The 20,020-nt window shown below is 30.7% G+C and overlaps 2 protein-coding genes across 2 annotated transcripts; both read right to left on the bottom strand.

The window, feature by feature from the left end:
• Positions 1 to 5,620: 5,620 nt before the first annotated feature.
• LOC107869388 (UPF0496 protein At1g20180) lies at positions 5,621 to 7,405 on the bottom strand. The gene is made up of 2 exons (XM_016715920.2): positions 7,306 to 7,405; positions 5,621 to 6,789 (listed from the first exon to the last, which is right to left on the bottom strand). Exons 1-2 carry the CDS (start codon positions 7,361 to 7,363, stop codon positions 5,753 to 5,755), a joined length of 1,095 nt encoding a protein of 364 aa, XP_016571406.1. The 5' UTR covers positions 7,364 to 7,405; the 3' UTR covers positions 5,621 to 5,752.
• Positions 7,406 to 11,584: 4,179 nt separating this feature from the next.
• Positions 11,585 to 12,961, bottom strand: LOC107868524 (UDP-glucosyltransferase 29-like). The gene has a single exon (XM_016715228.1). The coding sequence runs from the start codon at positions 12,959 to 12,961 to the stop codon at positions 11,585 to 11,587; it is 1,377 nt and encodes a 458-aa protein (XP_016570714.1).
• Positions 12,962 to 20,020: the final 7,059 nt, after the last annotated feature.

Below are 20,020 nucleotides of genomic sequence, written 5' to 3'. Positions count from 1 at the left end.
TATAATTATTGTTGGATTTGCGGAAAAATAATTGATTTGGAACCATTTAAATTTTAAATTTATTCCTCAAGAACAATATTATCAAAAGGGATTATAATATGTTGGGTTTAAGTCCCATCAATTTATGCCTAAGACGACTTTATATGAGTAAGACGTTGAGTTTGAATCCCAATGCACCATATTGATGATATTATGATGGCTAAGACAAAATAATGTATTTTTAATGAAAAGTCATGAAATATATCCCACTGAATATGTTCCATTCCATGAAGTGAATGTAGTAACAATATATGATAAGTCTGAAATATGACAACTTACTTCATTCTTGAAGTGTATATGATAGCAATGCATAATATATCTGAAAGAAGACAAGTGATTGAATGTACGATTATACGCGTGGAGGGACAATATGATAATGATCATCAAAAGTAATGATATTTTCACACGCGTATTATTATCATAAAATATGTTAAAGAAAAATTCTCTAGATCATATGTATGTCTCGATTTGCTCCTGAAGTAGCAATATCATAAAAGAGGTTATAAGCTATCAATTTGATAGGCTTTAGATACGATTATATTTCATTCATGGGAATGAGAATTTCAATTGTTATAAGCGTAAATCCATTCCCTAGGTGAATGTGATGATATTTAGTGAAACTTATCAATAAACGTGTACTTAATTGTGATGGTATGACAACCCACCTCCGAAAGAGGTAGAATAACTGAGATGAGTTATTGTGAAATCTATTTCTGAAGTAGTAAATCTGAAATTTATTTAAATGTGAAATTTACTAAAGCAAAAACACATATCATGGTAAACTTGGAGTTTACTAGATTAAGGGCCCGTTTGTCCATGGAAATTTTTCTCTTTTTTTTCGAAAAATTTTTCGGAGTTGGAAATTGTGGTTTTTGGCCATGAAAATTCGGAAAATAATTTCAGAAAATTTTTCTGGAAAGGGAAAACAGGTTTTTGTTGTTTTCACAATTTTCCAACTCCAATTCCAACTTTTATTATTATTACATATAACCCCAATCTTTTAAATTTTTACATAAAACTCTCCTTATAACATTACTTTTTCAATATTACGTATATAGCAGTTTTAAAGAATAAGATAATTATAATTTCAAACTTAATGCTATCCTAATTAATATATATCTCTTTTTCTCTCTCATCATTATTTTTATCTCTTATTTAATTTTCTCTATTATTTAAGACATTATTTTACTGCTAATATATATTTATATCCATAAATATATAAAGTATTATACTTATACCCATAAATATATAAAGTATTATATTTATAATAGAAATATACAAAGTATGTTATATATAAAGTTTATACCATGTATATACCATATACTCACATATATAAATATACAAAGTATTAAGAAACATACTAAGCATATTTATAATATAAATATACAAAGTATGTTATATATGAAGTTTATACCATGTATATACCATATACACACATATATCAAAATACAAAGTATAAAGAAACATACTAAGCATATTTATATATTTATGGTATATGATATAATATACCATAAATATGCAAAGCATGTTTTACATAGAAATAATTTATTCACACACAGTAAAATCTTTCACGTATAAGAAAATTAAAGAAATAAATTAGCGGCACCCTAAAATTTAATAACAACTCATCATTTCCTATTTTTTAGGAACGGAAAATGAAGGAAATAAATTAAATAAATCCTAACAAAAAAAGAATTGTTTGAAAGATAATATTTGTTACCTAAAAAACAGGAAGCAATGATCTGTTAATATAACATCCATATTTAAAATTTTCAAATATGAGAAAATGACTATTAATATAAATATTATATATGTCATAATTGAAATTCATTAAATATGACCATGTATATGTAATTATTTTTATAATAGTGGCTAATTGTGTTCTTTTTCCATTTGTAGGTAAATTTTAGTTGGGTGATTTTGATAGTTTGTAAAAGTTATGGCATAAAATCATAATTAAAAAAGTTTTTTCAAAAGTCAAAAAGAAATTTCAAAAAAGACATGGCCAAACACAACTCCAACTCCAATTTCAACTCCAACTTCAACTCCAACTCCGGAAAATTTTAGTTTTCATGGTCAAACGGCTACTAAAAGTTCATAAGTTGACATGAACAATTGCGATATCTCGAAGATGTGCATACTGAGTATTGAACATATATTGAAGAATTAGAAAATTCTTCATGAACTTTAATGTTGCTTGTTCTCATGATAAGTTGGTTGGACCAACTAATTTTGGGATTGGATCCCTCAAAATCCGAAAAGAATAAAAGGTGTAAGGGTCCGTTCACCTATCATGTGATATGTTGAAAAGACGCATCAATAAGATAATCACATGTACATTCATGGTCATTTGACATTCATAAAGTTACTTGTTCAATATAAATTGAGCATAATTTTCAGATTGTGTAATCAAGATAATTCATCTTGATGATGATGGTTTAGCATTGAATGTCTTCCATAAATAGTTGAACCATTACTAATGAGAACAAATTTTCATGTATTGATATGAAATATGATATGTTGCATACAATAACATTTGTATGCATTAGACCAATATATTGTGATTATTTCTTCCCTCTCTATTAGTTTAAGGTCAGGAACCAACTATTTCATCTAATAGTTTTGATGTGCGGCATACGAATAATAAATATATCATGATGCACAAAGATGATTCCTCAAAGAAGATGGAGGATGTATGTTAGTTTTCCTAACATAAGGGGGGAGATTATAAGCAGCTATGAAATATGTTAGGAATTATCATTAGATCCTCATTCAAAAGATAATTCAAGTCAAGTGCCGAAAGCATCTCATATTTAGCTGCAAGTGCTCCTATTTTGTGTCCTTAAAGGATAAAGTCTATGCATGCGTGAAGCATGATAGACCAATCAGTTTCACATGAAATAATTCTTGAAAAGGATAAGGAGCAAATAATAATGATGAGAAGGCAATGTGCTCTTGAAGAGCCTACGACATAACACTTCATGAAATCTTATGAGAGGTTTAGGTACCTGAAAATAATAAAGTGGTGAGATCTCAAAATGTTATGTCACATTGCAAACCGAAACAAAATGAGAAACCGTCGACAATACCTTTGATACAATATTGGTGCAATATTGTGAAAGATTACGAGGATCTGAATTCTACGTATATTTAAGCATGCTGACGTAGAAACATTTATCAAGTGACCTGAAAAGATGCATTTTGGTAAACGTATAACTTATTTGATTTGCAGTCCAAATACTTGAAGATGTCACACTTAACATGTTCGATATTGTTACTTGACAAAAATCCAATGAAAATCCCTAAAGGATTCAAAATTCCTAAAGCATATAAAGTTTCTGGAAAACTTTTTATTATCCTCATAAGAGATAATTTGATGATTTGAGTATCATTGAAACTCTTGGAGAGTTTTCAAAAGCAATAAATATTTGCTTAAATGAGAAACATGCAAAATTGAATAATGATCCATTCCGACCTCAAAAAAAGAACAAAGAACTCCTTAGTTATGAAGTACCATATCTTAGTGTAATTGATGTACTAATGTATCTTGCAAATACTACAAGGTCCGATATAGCCTTTCTTAGTTAATTTGTTAGCAAGTTTGCAGTTTCGATCTTATTGGTCATGTTGATGTTGGGTACTTATCTGACCTACATAAAACTCGGTCTCAAATAGGCTATGTGCTCATATGTGGTAGTACTGCAATATCTTGGAGATATACAAAGCAGTCTATCGTAGCCACTTCATCGAATCATGCTGAGAAAATAGTTATTCATGAAGCAAGCCAAGAATGTATATGGTTGAGGTCCGTGATACACCTCATTCGAGAAAAATGTGATGTGAAATATGATAATCTACCCACAATTTTATACAGAGATAATGCATCATGCATAGCACATCTTGATGGGGGATTCATAAAAGGAGATAGAACGAAGCACACTTCATCAAAGCTTTTCTACATATATGAGCTACAAAAGAATGGTGATATCAACGTGCAACAGATTCATTCGAGTGACAATATGGTTGCTTTATTCACCAAGTCTCCTCCAATTGTAACTTTCAGAAAGATGGTGCAGAAGTTCGAGATGTAAAGGTTCAAGGATGTTCTCATTAGGTGGAGTTAATATGCGTTGTACTCCTTTTCCCTTACTAGGTTTTGTCCCACTGGGTTTTCCTTGTAAGGTTTTTAATGAGACATTCGATATGCGTATTGTTAGAGATGTGTACTCTTTTTCCTTCACTAAATTTTTTTCCCACTGAGTTTTTTTTTAGTAAGGTTTTAACGAGGCACATTATCTATCTAGACATTCAAAGGGAGTGATATAAATGTATTTACATTATAATAATTGTTTATTAAGATCTAATAAGATCTAGTTGATATCTATCAGGATTTGAAGTATTTATCTTTTAGTTAGAAACTATGAGTATTTTCCCCTATAAAGAATTTTGTTCATAGAATTCTCAATCAAGATGATCTCTCATCCCTAGAGAGAAATAAAGCATTCTCTCTCTTCTCTTTATTTATTCTTGTTCTTCGTTTATATTTTATTTTTCTTACTTTTATATTTCATAACATATCTATTGTTTATTAAAAATATTTTAGAACTTTTTATCAAATCTTGATAGTAATAAATAAAGTTTTTACAATAATATTCAATGTAAAGTATTGCAAACAAATGACTAATATCTTATTAATTAGAATTAGTGCTTACTTTTATAAATAATAATATTACTATGTTCTAATAATACTACACTAAAAAAAAAGTAATACGTACGAATCAAAAAATAACTTTAAATTATTGATAATACTTTTGTTATGTGCATATATTTAAGGCCTCGTATTAAAATTTGGCTTTAGGCCATTAATTTTATTGATACGGCCTTGTCTCTATGCTTTTGTTTTCGACATAGAGAACATCGTTTAAGTTGGAGAAATTCTGCACAACGTCCTCATTTCAAAATTTACATCTTCTCTTAGTTTAACTTAATTATTCTTCTTATTCGTACTTATTTGGCATGTTATTTGGATGGGTGGTACTTTGACATGTTATTTGGTTTACATCTTCTCTTAATTTAACTTAATTATTCTTCTTATTCGTACTTCTTTGGCATGTTATTGGATGGGTGTTACTTTGACATGTTATTTGGATGGGGTGGAGTTTACTTGCCCACATAGCTCAGTCAGTATTTTGTGTTTCAGATCTATTTCATTCAATAACATAAACTCCACAGCTAATATATTAATATAATGTAACATGTTTATTACATTGCTAGAACAAAAAAAAAATGAGAAGAATCTGAACTTGCACCTCCATTAACTTAACAAATATATTAATATAATGTAACATGTCTATTACATTGCTAGAAAAAAATAAAAATAGAAGAATCTGAACTTGCTATGACCTCCATTAACTTAACAAGAAAAGAAAAAATTATTAAATTAGACCAACTATTACCTCGATTAACTTAACAAGAAAAGAAAAAATTATTAAGTTACATCAAAAAAAAAAAAAAAACTCAGTCATTGTATTTTTCATTCAATAAATTGTACTAATAACTCATTTTCTCCATTAACTTAAGAAGAAAACAAAGTAGAGGAAATTTTTTTTTTTCCATTATTAAGTTACACCAAAAGAAAAATAACTTAGTCTTTGTATTTTTCATTCAATAACTTAGTCTTTGTATTTTTCATTCAATAAATTGCAGTAATAACTCATTTGCTGACCACTTCTTGTAGAACCATCCTTCTTGATCTGTTTATAGTAACGAAACACAAGCAAATATGCTCTTCAAGCTCTTTCAACTGCTCTATGAAGCAGTTTTTGTTAATACTGTAATCCCTTATCGCCTCCTTCAGCATGTCCGTATTTTTCTTTCTAGTACACATTTCAGCTACAGATCTATTATGCTCTATTTCATCGTATAGTCTCCTCACAAGCCTACTTATCGTATCAAAGTCATTAATCAATATGTACATCCCCTTTGCTGCTACATCAAGCTGTGCTATTAGTCTTTCCTGTGAACTTGAACTTTCTTCTTTCTTATCTGTCTTCAATCTTCTCTTGAACACCTTATAAGAACAAGCTATTAACCCGGGGGCAGCCACAATGCAGACCATACTATGGAGAGCTAGAACTAACAAAGCTATCATAACACCAATATACCCTATTACAATACTAATTCCAAATACTCTCTTGCAAGATTTCCAGAATTTCATCCTCCTTTTAACTCTTCTGAATTGTGATGATAATTTCTGAAGCAATGAGTCATGACCTTCGCGTGTATCAAGAATCTGAACTTGGTTAACAACTGAGAAAGAGTTGTTTAAACTTGCAAATGATGCAAGTTCTCTATACACTCTATAACAATGCATTGAATCTTGCTCAATTTTCATCAATCCAATAGCCCTTCTAATCTTCTTGTAATTAGCCCTTGTTTGATGCACATTCTGGAGTAATAACTCACAGATTCTGCATGCTTCTAAGGTAATATCGAAGTAGTTAACGATAAGGGGATGAAGTTTAACTGATTCTGGGAGTTCAGATATCTCTTCTTGACATAGATTTGTATCGAGTTGAAGAGAAGAAGACGATGATAATTTATAATCATCGTTTAATCTTCCTTCTTCCAGTTGTTCTTGAACTTTATTGTATAGTTCTACGTAAGACTTAGTTCTTAAGGCTTCAACATACTCTTCATTCACATTTGACTTGTTCACCAAGCTACCCGAACCGCCATTCTCTATTCTACCTGTAAAATCGCGCAAACATTAAAAAAACTGTGCACTCTCTAACAACTTATCACATTTTTAAACAAGTCGATCACACGATTAAACAAGGTATCAAAGGCATAGGGTAATAACATGGACGACGATAAGCCATTGCTCTTGGTTGCTCCGAGCCGGTAACCGGTAGAGGTAGCATAAGGTAACAACTAGTATGGAAAGCTGGTCGACTCTTCATTCTGATCTAAGTAGTCATCTAGTTCGAATCGTATAGTAAGTCAGTCCTTACCCCATATATAATTCACCATGAATGCTTCATGCATCTACAAACTAAGCAACAAAGTTGTATAATTAGCAAGAAAATGAGGTAAGAACTAGTCGATGTGTACGCAAGTTGGCTCGGACATAAAAAAAAAATGAGGAAGGAAGATAACAAGCCAATACAGAACGAACAACGAACAAAAAAGCAAAAGCATGACGGGAGTTGCAAATTATTAGTAGAAAAAGAAGACACAAAATAGTACGAGGAATATGAAACTTACGTTGTTTTCTTTGAGTCAATTTCAACTTGAACCAGACCAATTTTCTCATGAGATGCATATATGTTAGAAAGAATTATTTTTGGAGAATTGATAATGATTTTTTAGAACTGAAAGCAACTGTATAAATGTCTTTATATATGTTTATATATAAGGTTGCCTGTTACTTGAAAAAAAGCAAAATATGAGGTTGAAAAAGAAATTGGTGACTTTGAAGAAATAAACATGTATTATAACACGTTTGCGTATCCTATACCTCTCTCTAACTACGTGTAAAGCATTCATCCAGAAGAGGTATTTTTTTAAAAACAAAAATTATTTGGAGCGGCGGAACGGAAAATGAGGGAGGAGATTACATGGAATATAACTCGCTAATTCTTATCAATAAAATGAAATTTCAGATAGCTAACTAACCGACCTATTAAAATTCCCCTCATCTAGGAGAATAACTACTACTTTTTTCTCTTATTAATTTGTTCAAACTGGATCTTACTTTTTTGTGAAGGTTTTCACGTTGACTAATTAAACAGAATGTGTCCCAAGTATTAATACTACTATTATGTTACTCGGATTTTTGGAAATTTTTTGGCATTTTTGTGTTGAAATAACATTGCTTATATGTACTCTGTAAAGTATTTTTCTATTATTATTACTCCATATATTTGCATAATTTAATCTGTTAGTTATAACAAATACAACATGTTAATTGATCATCTTATTACGTACTACTATTATTTAGCTAATTTTATATTCTCAACACACCCCTACCCTCTGTTTGTTCCTTCTCTGATTTTTTTTTAATGGATTATATGTGAAAATTTCTTTTTTTTTAATATAAGAATTTATGGAAGCGAGACTCACGCTAACGACCTCTATATATTCTAATATCATGTAAAGAATGATATATTGTGAAATAAGGATTGTGAAAAACTATATAATAGGACCAAGTATATTTATAATTACATTTTAATGATTTGATAATGTAAAAGAATAATATAAGTTTATTAAAGTGATACTTAAAATTGAGATAGTATTATCCAAGACTGTAAAAAAAAAGATTCAATAATCTATGTAAATATTTTTTTCTGAAGTAAACTTCATTTAGATGAAGATATATTGCTGTTATTTTGAAACACCCCCCACCCCCACCCCCCACCCAAAAAAAAAACAAGAAGATAATTATTAACGATGTGTGTCTTGTAAATGATGTTTTTTTCTCTTGCTTTTGGTGTTCTATATATGTTTGAGGAGGGAAGCAAATCCATTTAATGAAGAATTAGGTGCAAGTGATTATGTTTGAAAGTTTCTTGATAAAGAAAAAATTATGTGAGGAAAAAGTAGTTAGTTAAATATGTGAATTTATACTTGTTTCTTGGAGTCCACGTTTAAGCTTCTTAATTAAGGGATAATATATCATGAATGTGTGACATTATTTGTTTCCATGATGTCTTTAACTTGAAATTAATATCACATGAATTTTGCAATATTAATGTTTTTGCTTACTGTTTTTCATTGTGAGGTGAGAGACAAAGTGTGAGGTCAACACGTACTTCAAGCGTCTTGTCATAATCTAATACTCCCTCCGTTCCATTTTATGTATCGTTATTTTCTTTTTGGTCCGTTTCAAAAAGAATGTTACCTTTCCTAATTTAGTAACTATTTAATATCATAATTCTAATTTTATCCTTATTAGGTCCCACTTATTAAGAAAAGACAACTAAAAAGTAGACATTAAAATAACTTTAAGAGAGACAATTTTGTAAATTTTACAGAGTCATCACTTATTTCTTAAATTTCGTGCCCGGTCAAATGGTGACACATAAAATGGGACGGAGGTAGTAAATGCTAACAATAGTATTAATTGGAGCACTATGTTTCAATTACATCTCAATCACAAATAAGTTAAAATCAGTTATATGAATTCTCACTGTTTTATTTAAGCTCAATTCATATCATCATTTTAAATAGGAAAATAAAGGTAACCATCAAATGATGTAGTGTCGGATGGGATTGCTCGAAGATTTCGATTTCGAGCCTTGAATATGAAAAAATTCTTATTAGAGAGAGCATCATCCGAATGTGTACTATGTGGTGCGAATTTGAATTAATCGAAATTAAATAGTTAAAGCATGTATCATATATCATATGAAAAATCAAAATAAAAGTATAAATCAACTTCGTTAGAAATTCTTTAACGAATCCAAAATTTATTCCCAATTACTAGATATCACTTTTATGAATATTTTTGTTCATTGTGTTTTACCTCTAGCTAAGTACGTGTATTGTATCGAACGAGTTATACGTATTCTGAAACAACCTTTTATATGTTAGGAGTATTTATTAATTGAGAAAAATCCTTTATATGATAATACACACGAATAAAAAGAGACTTTTAATAACAACATCCTGATCCTGATTTTGGTCCATCCGATTCCATTCTCTTTAACACCTTCACATATCATGATTTTATATTAGCAAGCGATACATATGTAGGTTGGCGCAAGGCTTGATTAAACCATCTCAACCAACGTTCTCTCATTTTATCTTTAATACATGCTACTTGCGTCTTCTAGTGAATATGGTCATTTAAAATCGTATCTAATTTTGTTTGTCACTAGAGTGAATTTCTTTTATTAATTATTCATTAATTCTTTATCTATTCGATCGATTAATTTGAATTCTTGTGCATGTAGAACTCGTTTTTTTTCCTAAGTGCTTATATTTTTGGCAGTACATTACATATGGTTGAGTGTAGAGTAATTCTAGTACATCATTTAGATTTAGGAAGAAGTCAATTTGGTATATTCAAATAATAAATGGATGGATATAAATGGTAAGTACTTTAATTCATGTTTGATTGGAAATAAATAATTATGAAATTATATCCACAATTTAAAATTTTTCATGCGTTATATTAGGCAACCCACATATTTTGCAACTTATTTGAGTCCTTTACTTTCCTTTTAGGTTTCATTTTCCTTTTGTAATAATTAAGAAGATATTCTTTTGAAAATCATGATAAAAAACAATTCAATATATTCTTCTATATTTGGAAGAAAGAAAATGATCCTGCAAAGAACTCTTACATATAATTAAATTAAAGATCTCTTAAAAATTTTCATATAAATACATATGATGCATCTATGTTGTGCTATTTTATGTGAAGACCTCGTAATAATTTAATGTAAATTAGGTAAGCTACATATTTATTACTAATAATAAAGCGTGGAATTTCTTAGCATTTAGACAATTTCTTTTTTGACTTTTCCAAAATAACATATAAAGAAGTTGGAAAATTTAATTCTCCAACCCAAAAATTAATCTTCAAAATTTGACAAGTAATTTAAAATAACAAATTAAATTGCAAAATGTATTTATGAGAAATTTGAAATAAATCAATTCGATGATACTGATAATAAAATTTGACATGTCATTTGGTCATAATTTTATCAAAATTTATGATAACATAAATTGCAACAAGTTATGTGGAGCTCTCTCTTATTAAAAAGTAGTTTTCTAATCGGAAAAAAAAAAAAAGTTTTCTAATATATCGTTTAACCATGGAAAAAGAAAATTTCTTATTATAAAGCTAATAGATAATTTGTTTGTTAATTAGTGAAACTTGTGTTTTAATTAAAATTAGTCAATCACCTAATTACCATATTTTGCTTTACGATTATTGCTCTAAAACAGAAAGAGAAACTTTTAGACGATAGTCAATGCTAATATTTTTATATATACCTTTTTTCCTTATACGACAAAAATTATAAAAATAATCCTTTGAGTTAAAATAGGTAAAAGAAGCGAAAGAGATTCTTACATTTGTGGAACAGGCAATTTTTTTAGAATTAGGTAATTACATTATATATTCTAGGATGAAATAAAAAGATTACTATAAATATTCTCTTTACATTAATGTCAATGGCGAAAAATGAAAGGGTAATAAAAGAGTCAAAAGAAACTGGTTTTATATGTTCATGTCTTATGATTGAAACTGTATAAACAAAACAAAAAAAAATTGCATAAACTTAAACTAAAAGTTGATTTTATTGAACTCAAGCAAACTTTGACATGATCATCTTTGCTAGTGTCAAATCAATCATTCACACTAATGGTTAACTTGTCTAGCTAGCTAAGATAAACATCAATTTTGAAGGAAAAAAGAGACCTAAATTAAGGAGTACAAAAAAAATTAGTACTCAACCTAGGTACCAACACATGCTTTAAGTTTATAAGCATGGTAGCAAGAAAAACCTAAAATGATGAAAAAAAAAAAAAAAGGTTAGAACAAATTAAAACACCTTATGGATTTTGATTTCTTGCAAAGCTTGACCAATTCTTGTACAACATCATCAATCTCTTCATCACCTTTGACTCCTAAAGTGGCACTCATCTTCTTTGCTTTGGCCCTTATGGGTTCTCCCTCTTTGCCCAAAACAACCTTGTTGATAACTTGACTTATTGTTTCTCTTTCAAGTTTTCCATTTTTGTCCCTAACAACTTCCAAACCAACACCTACTTCTTCCACAAGCCTAGCATTCAATGGTTGATCAAGGTGCATTGGCATAGCAATTATTGGGACACCAATCTTCATGCTTTCCATAACAGAATTCCATCCACAGTGACTCACGAATCCGCCGATATTAGGGTGTGCTAATATTTTTGCTTGTGGGGCCCAATCTTCAACTACCATCCCCCTCTCACCTACTTTCTTGAAAAACCCAAGTGGCAATGCTTGTTCAAGTTTGAGCTTCTCACCTTTTGGAAACCTCACAACCCATACGAAATTAACCCTACTTTGCTCAAGCCCATGTGCAATTTCCTCCCTATCCTCTTGTGACAAAAAATATTCACTCCCAAAAGAAACAAAAACAGTTGAACCTTTTGACTTTTGATTCAACCATTTTAGGATTAGTGAATTGTCAACATCACTTGTAGGTTCTTGAACAAGTGGACCAACAGGAACAACTCTTTTATTAGTCAAACTAGATATATAGTCACAATATTTACCATCAAGTTCCTTAAAACCCTTAATCAAAACAATGTTAGAAGACCTCTTGAAGCACAACTTGACACTAGTATCATCTTTTTTTTGTTGCTCTATAGACTCCAAATCTTTATTTTTTATCATACGCGCTAACTCATAATCGCGATAATAAATAGAGGGATAAGGAAATACCAAGTTAGGGTTTTGAAAATTGTGGAACATGTATGAAAACATGGTGGCACTACTTGTGACAAAACAAACTGATGGGATATTCTTCTCAGCAGCCACCTTTGGAGCCCATGGTTGAAGTAAATCATAAAGAAGCAAATCAGGCTCAATGGCATTGAGGATTTGAGTGAAAATTGGACGAGACATCGCGAACGCCTTCTTGAGTGTGGACATGAGGTGGGGTGGGAGGCCATTGGTGGTGTGGTAATGAGGAGGAAGGTCAGTAAGACAAGGAAGATGAATTTCAATAAGGTGAATTTTTTGGGTCAAGTTTTCGTTAATGAGCTTTTGTTTAATAGACTTGAGATTAGCTGGAGTCGAACACAAGAAAATAATGAAGTTTCTCGTAACAAGCTTTTTAGCTAATTCGAGAAAAGGAGAGACGTGTCCATGTCCCAACCATGGAAACATTAAAACACTAAGTGATTTTTCGTTGATCGCCATTGAAGCATCCATGAAATCAAACTTTGGTGTGTGTTTTTCACACTTTGATTCTATAAAGTTGTTGATGAAGGGTGATTTGTTATGAAGAGACAATAACAATTTATAATGTATGGCATTTTGTTAATCATGTTAAGTTTACATAAAAATGGAAGATTGTTTAGAAATGGAAATTAAATCTTCGAACGAGAATCATATAACATATTACAAAATTTTTTACACCTTAATAATCTTTTTATCTATGTGTCCTTAAATAAAATGTAAGGAGAAGAGTTATTGAGTATCTTTTTACTGCCTTACAAATCTAGTACTCAATTACCGTTGATGAAAGGATATTAAGAGTTGGATTTTATAGTTAGAGTTAATATTTGGATTTTTCTTCAATATTTGGATTTTTCTTCACCTTATTATTACGATGCAATCAAATAATTAGTGGCGGAGCCAGAATTTTCACGAAAGGGGTTCATAAGTGAATATACGAAATAAACGGAGGTGTTCGTCATCTACAATATATACATAAAAAATATTTTTAACCATGTAAATATATTATAATTTTCCATCGAAGGGGGTTCGGATGAACCCCATCCCAAGTATAGTTTCGCCCCCGCAAATAATATTATAAAATATTTTAATTTCATAGACAAGATCTCGATATGTTATTTCAATTTATGGACGAGTATAAGACTTAATTACTCGCATGCAATTTTATAACTCATTACTCTGTTTGTCCAATTTAAGTGGTACGGTTAGAATTTCAAGATTCAGACTTTAGAATTTTGACTGTGCATTTGGATATAGAAGCTTTAAATTTTCTGGTGATAAAAATTATATATTTTAAATTGCGTATTAAGTATTATTAATTACAATAATTAATTAACAACTTAAAATATTTAAAATATATATAAAAAAAATTATTAACTCGTAAAATTTCAACTGTGTTACGTAAATAATTAGGACGAGGGAGTATGATTTAGAGTTAAATGAGGTGAAAATTAATGAATATTAATCAAACACAATTAGTGGATAAAGAGTAATGCAATTGACACACGACTCGTTATAAGGTTTATTGATGTAGATAATTAAAGTTATTATAGTAAGCCTTTATAAATGGAAGGTCATAATTAATGAAAATTACAAAAGTTGCAGAATTTTAATACAATTAAGTGGAAAATTATACTCCTAATGCTAATAAGGAAATAAAGTTAAATACATCACCAATATTAGATTCCAATATTCCTCTTTTTTACATATTAAATTCTCCAAAATTAAGATACTTGATTAGGAAATCCATTTCTTCAAATTATTAATTTAGCTTTCAAATTATGAAGAGATAAACCGATAATTTAATCCATTTTCTTTGGGACTTCCGAGTGTCGATTGTAACTTCATGCTGTTAAATAAAAGGAGAAATAATAATGACATGATATAATATAAGTCCAAAACTTAGTTTATTTAATTAAATAATCCATTCGAATACCAACATGGATTGTGAAGCAGTGATGGTACTCCTCCATCCTTAATTAGAGGTCTTGGATTAAAATTTTGTATGCGATCTGAATTAATCGAGGCTCCATACCAGACACCGAGTGGTAAACCAAAAAAAATTCCATTCGAACACTTTTTACTCCTTAAAATCAAAAAATAATTACAATTTACCTATATTGTTCTTTTGAAATACTTTAATAAATACAAATTGCTTGTCAATTAGTCAAACGTTACTTATTATCTAAAATTAGTTATTCCATTATATTATAAAACTTCCCTTTTACACAAACATTCTCTAAGATTTTCGAAATAATTTTATGAGCTAATAAAGGTAAGAAAAGTGCAAGAGAAATTTTTACATGTTGGGAAATACGCAAACCTTTTTAGAGTTAGGTAATTACATATTCTTGGATGAGAGGAAAAGGTAATTAAATATTTTGTTGACATTATTGGAAGAAATGAAATGAAAAAAGAAGGTAAAATGTCATGACAATATAAAACTAAAATTTTAATTTTATAAAAGTTACTATGTATTATAAAATGATAACTCATGATTTAAAATATCTTGATATATCAATTTCACCGTTTTAAGATGTTGAATATTCACGATAGTTTTGCCACTTTGGATTGTTATTGAAAATATCATATGAATTTTTAATAATGATTTGAGGTATGATTTCTTAAATTTTTAAAATTGATATAACAAAAATCGTAATAACTTATTTGAAACTCACTCGTGAAAAAAAAAGTTAAAAGTTTTCGCATACTAATTTAATTGTATAATGTATGGATCATAAACGCCAGGTCCAATGTGCCTATCTTATTAATGTTTGGAGTTTAATTGGGATTTTCTCTTGTACACTATTTTGATTTGTCAATTCGGTATTGGAAGATCTTTGACCTGATTGATTTAAATTTGTGTATTCCTCGATAGAGGAAAAAGTGTTTAATACTGAAATTTTGAGTGAGATGTCTTATTTATTTCATTACTTTCATTGTCGGATCATGCACGTATTTATTTCTCTATGCAGAACGAGGTATTTTTACTCTACATTTGACATTTTTAAGGTTCGGATGTATATTTATCTTGTCGATTAGTATAATTTTAGTTGTTATCAAATTCAAGCGCACTTGCTAGGGGTTGATTAATTCATTGTTTGTACATTTAGAAATGTGATATTTGTTATGTACGTTGTCTTTAAAATTTCTCTTGGATTCGTACGATATGTGTCATCATCGTTGTTATCACTACTTCCTTAAATTAAAGATCCAAAATACTTGAAACTATCTCTTTTGAGATAGCCCGAATCTCAAGCCTCACCTTCATGCATGCCTCATGTGTTATATCACTAAATTTGCACTCTATATTTTGATCCTATTCAACATGACCCCCTTGTGGTCCCAAGTTTGTCTGCACACCTCCAACTTACCATTGACTTCGTTGTGCCTCATCAATCAGTACTATATCATCACAAATAACATACACTTCAACTCCACATTTAGGATATTAAATATCTTATCACGTCTTTTTTGTTTCTCATCCGGTGTCCGCATTGGAGTCTCGACTAATTCGGTTTGCGCGTTGCAGGGCCCATTAAGGTGGCAGCGCTCCCAACAGAGTTTTCTTCATACACAGAGTCGAACCCTTGACCTCTAGTTAAGGGTGGAGCAGCCCCATCCACTGCAACACAACCCGTGTTGGTAATATCTTATCACGTTTACTTTGTCACTTTGAATTGTCATTTTAATAATACCATATGAATTTCGAGGATCTTTAACCAATGCGAATTTGAAAAATTTGTTATTCGCGATTCTTTGTAACCTTATTAAAGCAATTCCAATCATGAATAAATTACAATTTTGATATGTGATTTGAAATTACAAATGGCATTATAACAAATTGGAAATGCGGGACATTTGAAACTAATTGATTTGACCAAACTACTAATAAGAAATTGTGTTGTAATTTGTTAAATTTTCGAAATTAATATAGTACAAATTTTGCAACAACTTATTTGATCCCCCCCCCCCACACACTAATTATGTAGCATGGACATCACTTCCTTTGGGCTCAATTGGGATCTTCTTCTAGACGCTGTTATGGTTGGTCGATTTACAGAATCACTCTTTTAGTTAGGCTATAATTTAAATTTCGTCACCATTTTTGTTACGGAGAATATTAGAGTTAGACTCCATCTAATAATTGATTATACAACAACAACATAATCAGTATATTTCCTCCAAGTGAGATCTGGGGAGGGTATGTGTGCGCAGTCCATATCACTACGTCAAATGTGAGATAGAGAGCTTGCTTCCGATAGACCTCCGGCTCAAAATAAAGCAATCTAAGGTAATGAATAATAATAGTAATGAATAGTAATAAAACGAGACACAACAAAAATTAACATATTGACTAATACCCAAATCAAGATACTCCAAATACCACACCAAAACATACTATATCCTAAATTCATACTAACCTTCTACCCTATATGTTTCTTAATTTAATGAATAAAATATTAGTCTGTCGTTTATCCGTTGAAAAATTATAAAATTTTATGTTGTGATCTGGCATTTTTGTTCATACAATTTTCAGTTTGCTTCTAAAATATCTTTACATTGCACTCTAAACAGTTCTCTTTTTTCGTCATGGTTTGGTGTTTACCGATCATGTATTGAAGGCGTATTATTTTGATCGATTCACATTCCACCGAAGGTTTTCCACTAGACATTGCTTTATTTTAAGAATTTATAACTAAAAACGAGTAATTTTATTCATTCCATCACATTTCTCCATGAGATTGCACATTTTTTTTAAAGTAAAACCACTCCACTAGTATGGTTACATTGGAAATTGTTTCAAGTCTAGTTACTTGAGAAAATTGAAGGATAGGTGTCTTTTAACTCTTGAATGAAGGATTGGTGACATTGACTAACAGATAGGGTCAAACATTATTAGGAAACTTGATCAAGTTAATTGTGGACTTGATTAATATTTTCAAAACTTTCTAATTTTTTCAAAAACACAAATCAACCCAACCCACACCCTCTTCAATCCAAATCAACCACTCTCTCCTCTCTCTCGACAGCTTCTCTCAACTCTCTCTCAACCAACAGTTCTGCAAAATTTCTCCCTTCAACCCCCAACGACAAATAGTTGGGCTTCGAGTTCCCCTCTTCAATTCAATCAACCTGTCTCTCATCCCTCTCTCGACAGCTTTTCTCAACTCTCTCCCAACCAACTGTTCTACAAATTTCTTATTTCAATCCTCGGCGAATTCAACATCTGACTACAAATAGTTGGGATTTCAGTTCCTTTTCGACTTCAATCAACGTGACAGCCTTGCTCTCCAGCCACAACAACTTCAAATTCTTCATCGGTCCTTGTCTTCTTTCACAGGTAAAAATTTATGGCTTTTTTAGTTTTGAAGAAAACGAGAAACTTAAGCCAACTTCTCTTATAGTATTAGTTAACAATTTCAATATTTGTTGCACTAATTTGAAATGCGGTCTGAGTAAAACCCTAATTTCTGGTATTTCTTCTTTTCTCTTTTCGAAGTGAATTATGATATTTTATTTTTTGTTGTATTTTTTTGAAGTTTGACTTTTATTGTTTGTGTTTATAAAAACAAAAGGACAATTTGGTTTGATTTGTTTTGTTCCTGTTCTTGGTAAAAATGGTGAAATTGCTGTTTTTTATTTAACAAAATCGTGCTACTATTTCCTCCGACAGATTACCCATCTGGTGCAACATATTAATCATATGATGCAACAGACTCATCATATGATGCAACAGATCAACCGTCTGATGCACTAGAGGAACCATCAGATTACAATTTTGATGCAACAGATTAATAATCTGATGCAACGGCTTTACCATATGTTGCAACAGATTAAGCTTCGAATAAAAAATCTGATGCAACTAATTAACCATCTGGTGCAATGGAAGAACCATCAGATTAATGATCTAATGCAACAGATGAACCTCCTGTTAGATAAAATCCTACCAACTCTTTCTACAAGAAAATTCCAAGACTTGATTTTTCCAACTGATCATTCATCTGCCGCGATAGACGACCCGATGTTGGAAGAAATCTAAACAATATTTACCGTTGATAAATATTCCAACAGATTACTCATGTGTTGCAACAGATGTGTGACCTATTGCACAGACAATTCATCTTTCTCAACAGATAAGTGATATGTTTTGTATTGTCACAACAAATTACTCAGTCGTTGCTACGAATTATTTAACTGTTCCAACAGATCACTCATATGTTGCAACAGATGATGTCACAACAGTTATGTGATATGTTGAATAGACTATTCATATATCTTAAAAGATGAATGGTATGTTTTGTATTGTTGCAACAGATTACTCATCCACGGCAACAGTTTGGTTATATGCTGCAATAGATATACTACCTGGTGAAATAGATCGGTGATCTGTTGCAACTGTTATTTTACTGTTTTGCTTGTTTGATTTACTGTTATCCTTTTTTAACGATGCATTAATCAACAATAATATATTATTTTATGTTCCTATTAATTTTAGATAATATGGTTCCTAAAAGAACAGAAACCGAATCAAGTCCAAGTAAAGGAATAAGTGAAATAGCTAGGCTACATCCACCACTCTATGAGCTTGCTTTATAAGCATTATCTCAGTCGGGAGCAGAATATGATGAACACGGGGAGGAGAAATGTTTCAAAAGAGATGATGTAGATGCTAATAGCCCTTCCACCGAAGAGCTGGTCAAAGCCTTCAGCATTGATCGTTATCCTGTGAGAATGTAGTGCGATGGTGCCACAGATTTAATGGGTGATTTCGTGGTTAAGTCAGCCATGGAAAAATCTTTCGATGCCTTCAAAAAAATACTTCGAGAACAAAAATTAGAGGCTTATTTCAGGGATAGCTGCTTTGGGAATATCTTGATTTGCCGGAGGACAACAATGCTCATTTACAAATGAAAATGATATATGAACTTCTCAAGCGTAGGTTTATGTATGAAATAAAGATAAGACGGATGAGGTGTGGATAAATTACTGTGGCATGCCTGTTTGTTTTGGTTGGAAGGAGTTTGTCATAGTTACTGGACTAAAATGTTATCCTCCTTCTCAAGTTATACCTATTCTAACCCAAAAAAAGCACCCCACACACTCAAAAAAGGCAAAGGCAAGTCGAGTTATCATGATGATTTGGTGTCCATTGTTGGTCCAAGCTTCAAAAACAAAAATTTAATAGAAGCGTTGAAAGGTAAAGGACTTTCAAAAAAGCACAAACAGTCATTGTGCTTGGTTTGGTTTGTACATAATATTCTTTGGGTGAGAGACGTTAACAACAACATAAGCCTCAATTTAATAAAGTTCTCCGAGGATCTTAAGGCGTTTAACAGCTATCCATGGGGGTATGAAAGCTTCAAAATGATTGTCAAATATTTGTTGACTCCGTTAGCGCCAAAGACAGTCAACTTATATGGCTTCTCATGGGCTTTCATGGTAAATGTTTCTTTCTTCTATTATGATATCATTCAATTTTTTTCGCTCAATAATGGTTTTGATTTATTGGCGTTATTT

This window comes from Capsicum annuum, chromosome 4 (assembly GCF_002878395.1).
Source record: "Capsicum annuum cultivar UCD-10X-F1 chromosome 4, UCD10Xv1.1, whole genome shotgun sequence".
Lineage (NCBI taxonomy): Eukaryota > Viridiplantae > Streptophyta > Magnoliopsida > Solanales > Solanaceae > Capsicum > Capsicum annuum.
Note: the sequence above shows the minus strand (reverse complement) of the source record. Positions and strands in the feature narration are given on the sequence as shown.

Excerpts from the sequence above, each read along its gene's own strand:
- LOC107868524 (XM_016715228.1), bottom strand. The coding sequence starts at position 12,961 with ATGGCGATCAACGAAAAATCACTTAGTGTTTTAATGTTTCCATGGTTG.
- LOC107869388 (XM_016715920.2), bottom strand. The coding sequence starts at position 7,363 with ATGCATCTCATGAGAAAATTGGTCTGGTTCAAGTTGAAATTGACTCAA. Across the intron at positions 6,790-7,305 it reads ATTGACTCAAAGAAAACAAC|GTAGAATAGAGAATGGCGGT; the intron begins GTAAGTTTCATA and ends GCGATTTTACAG.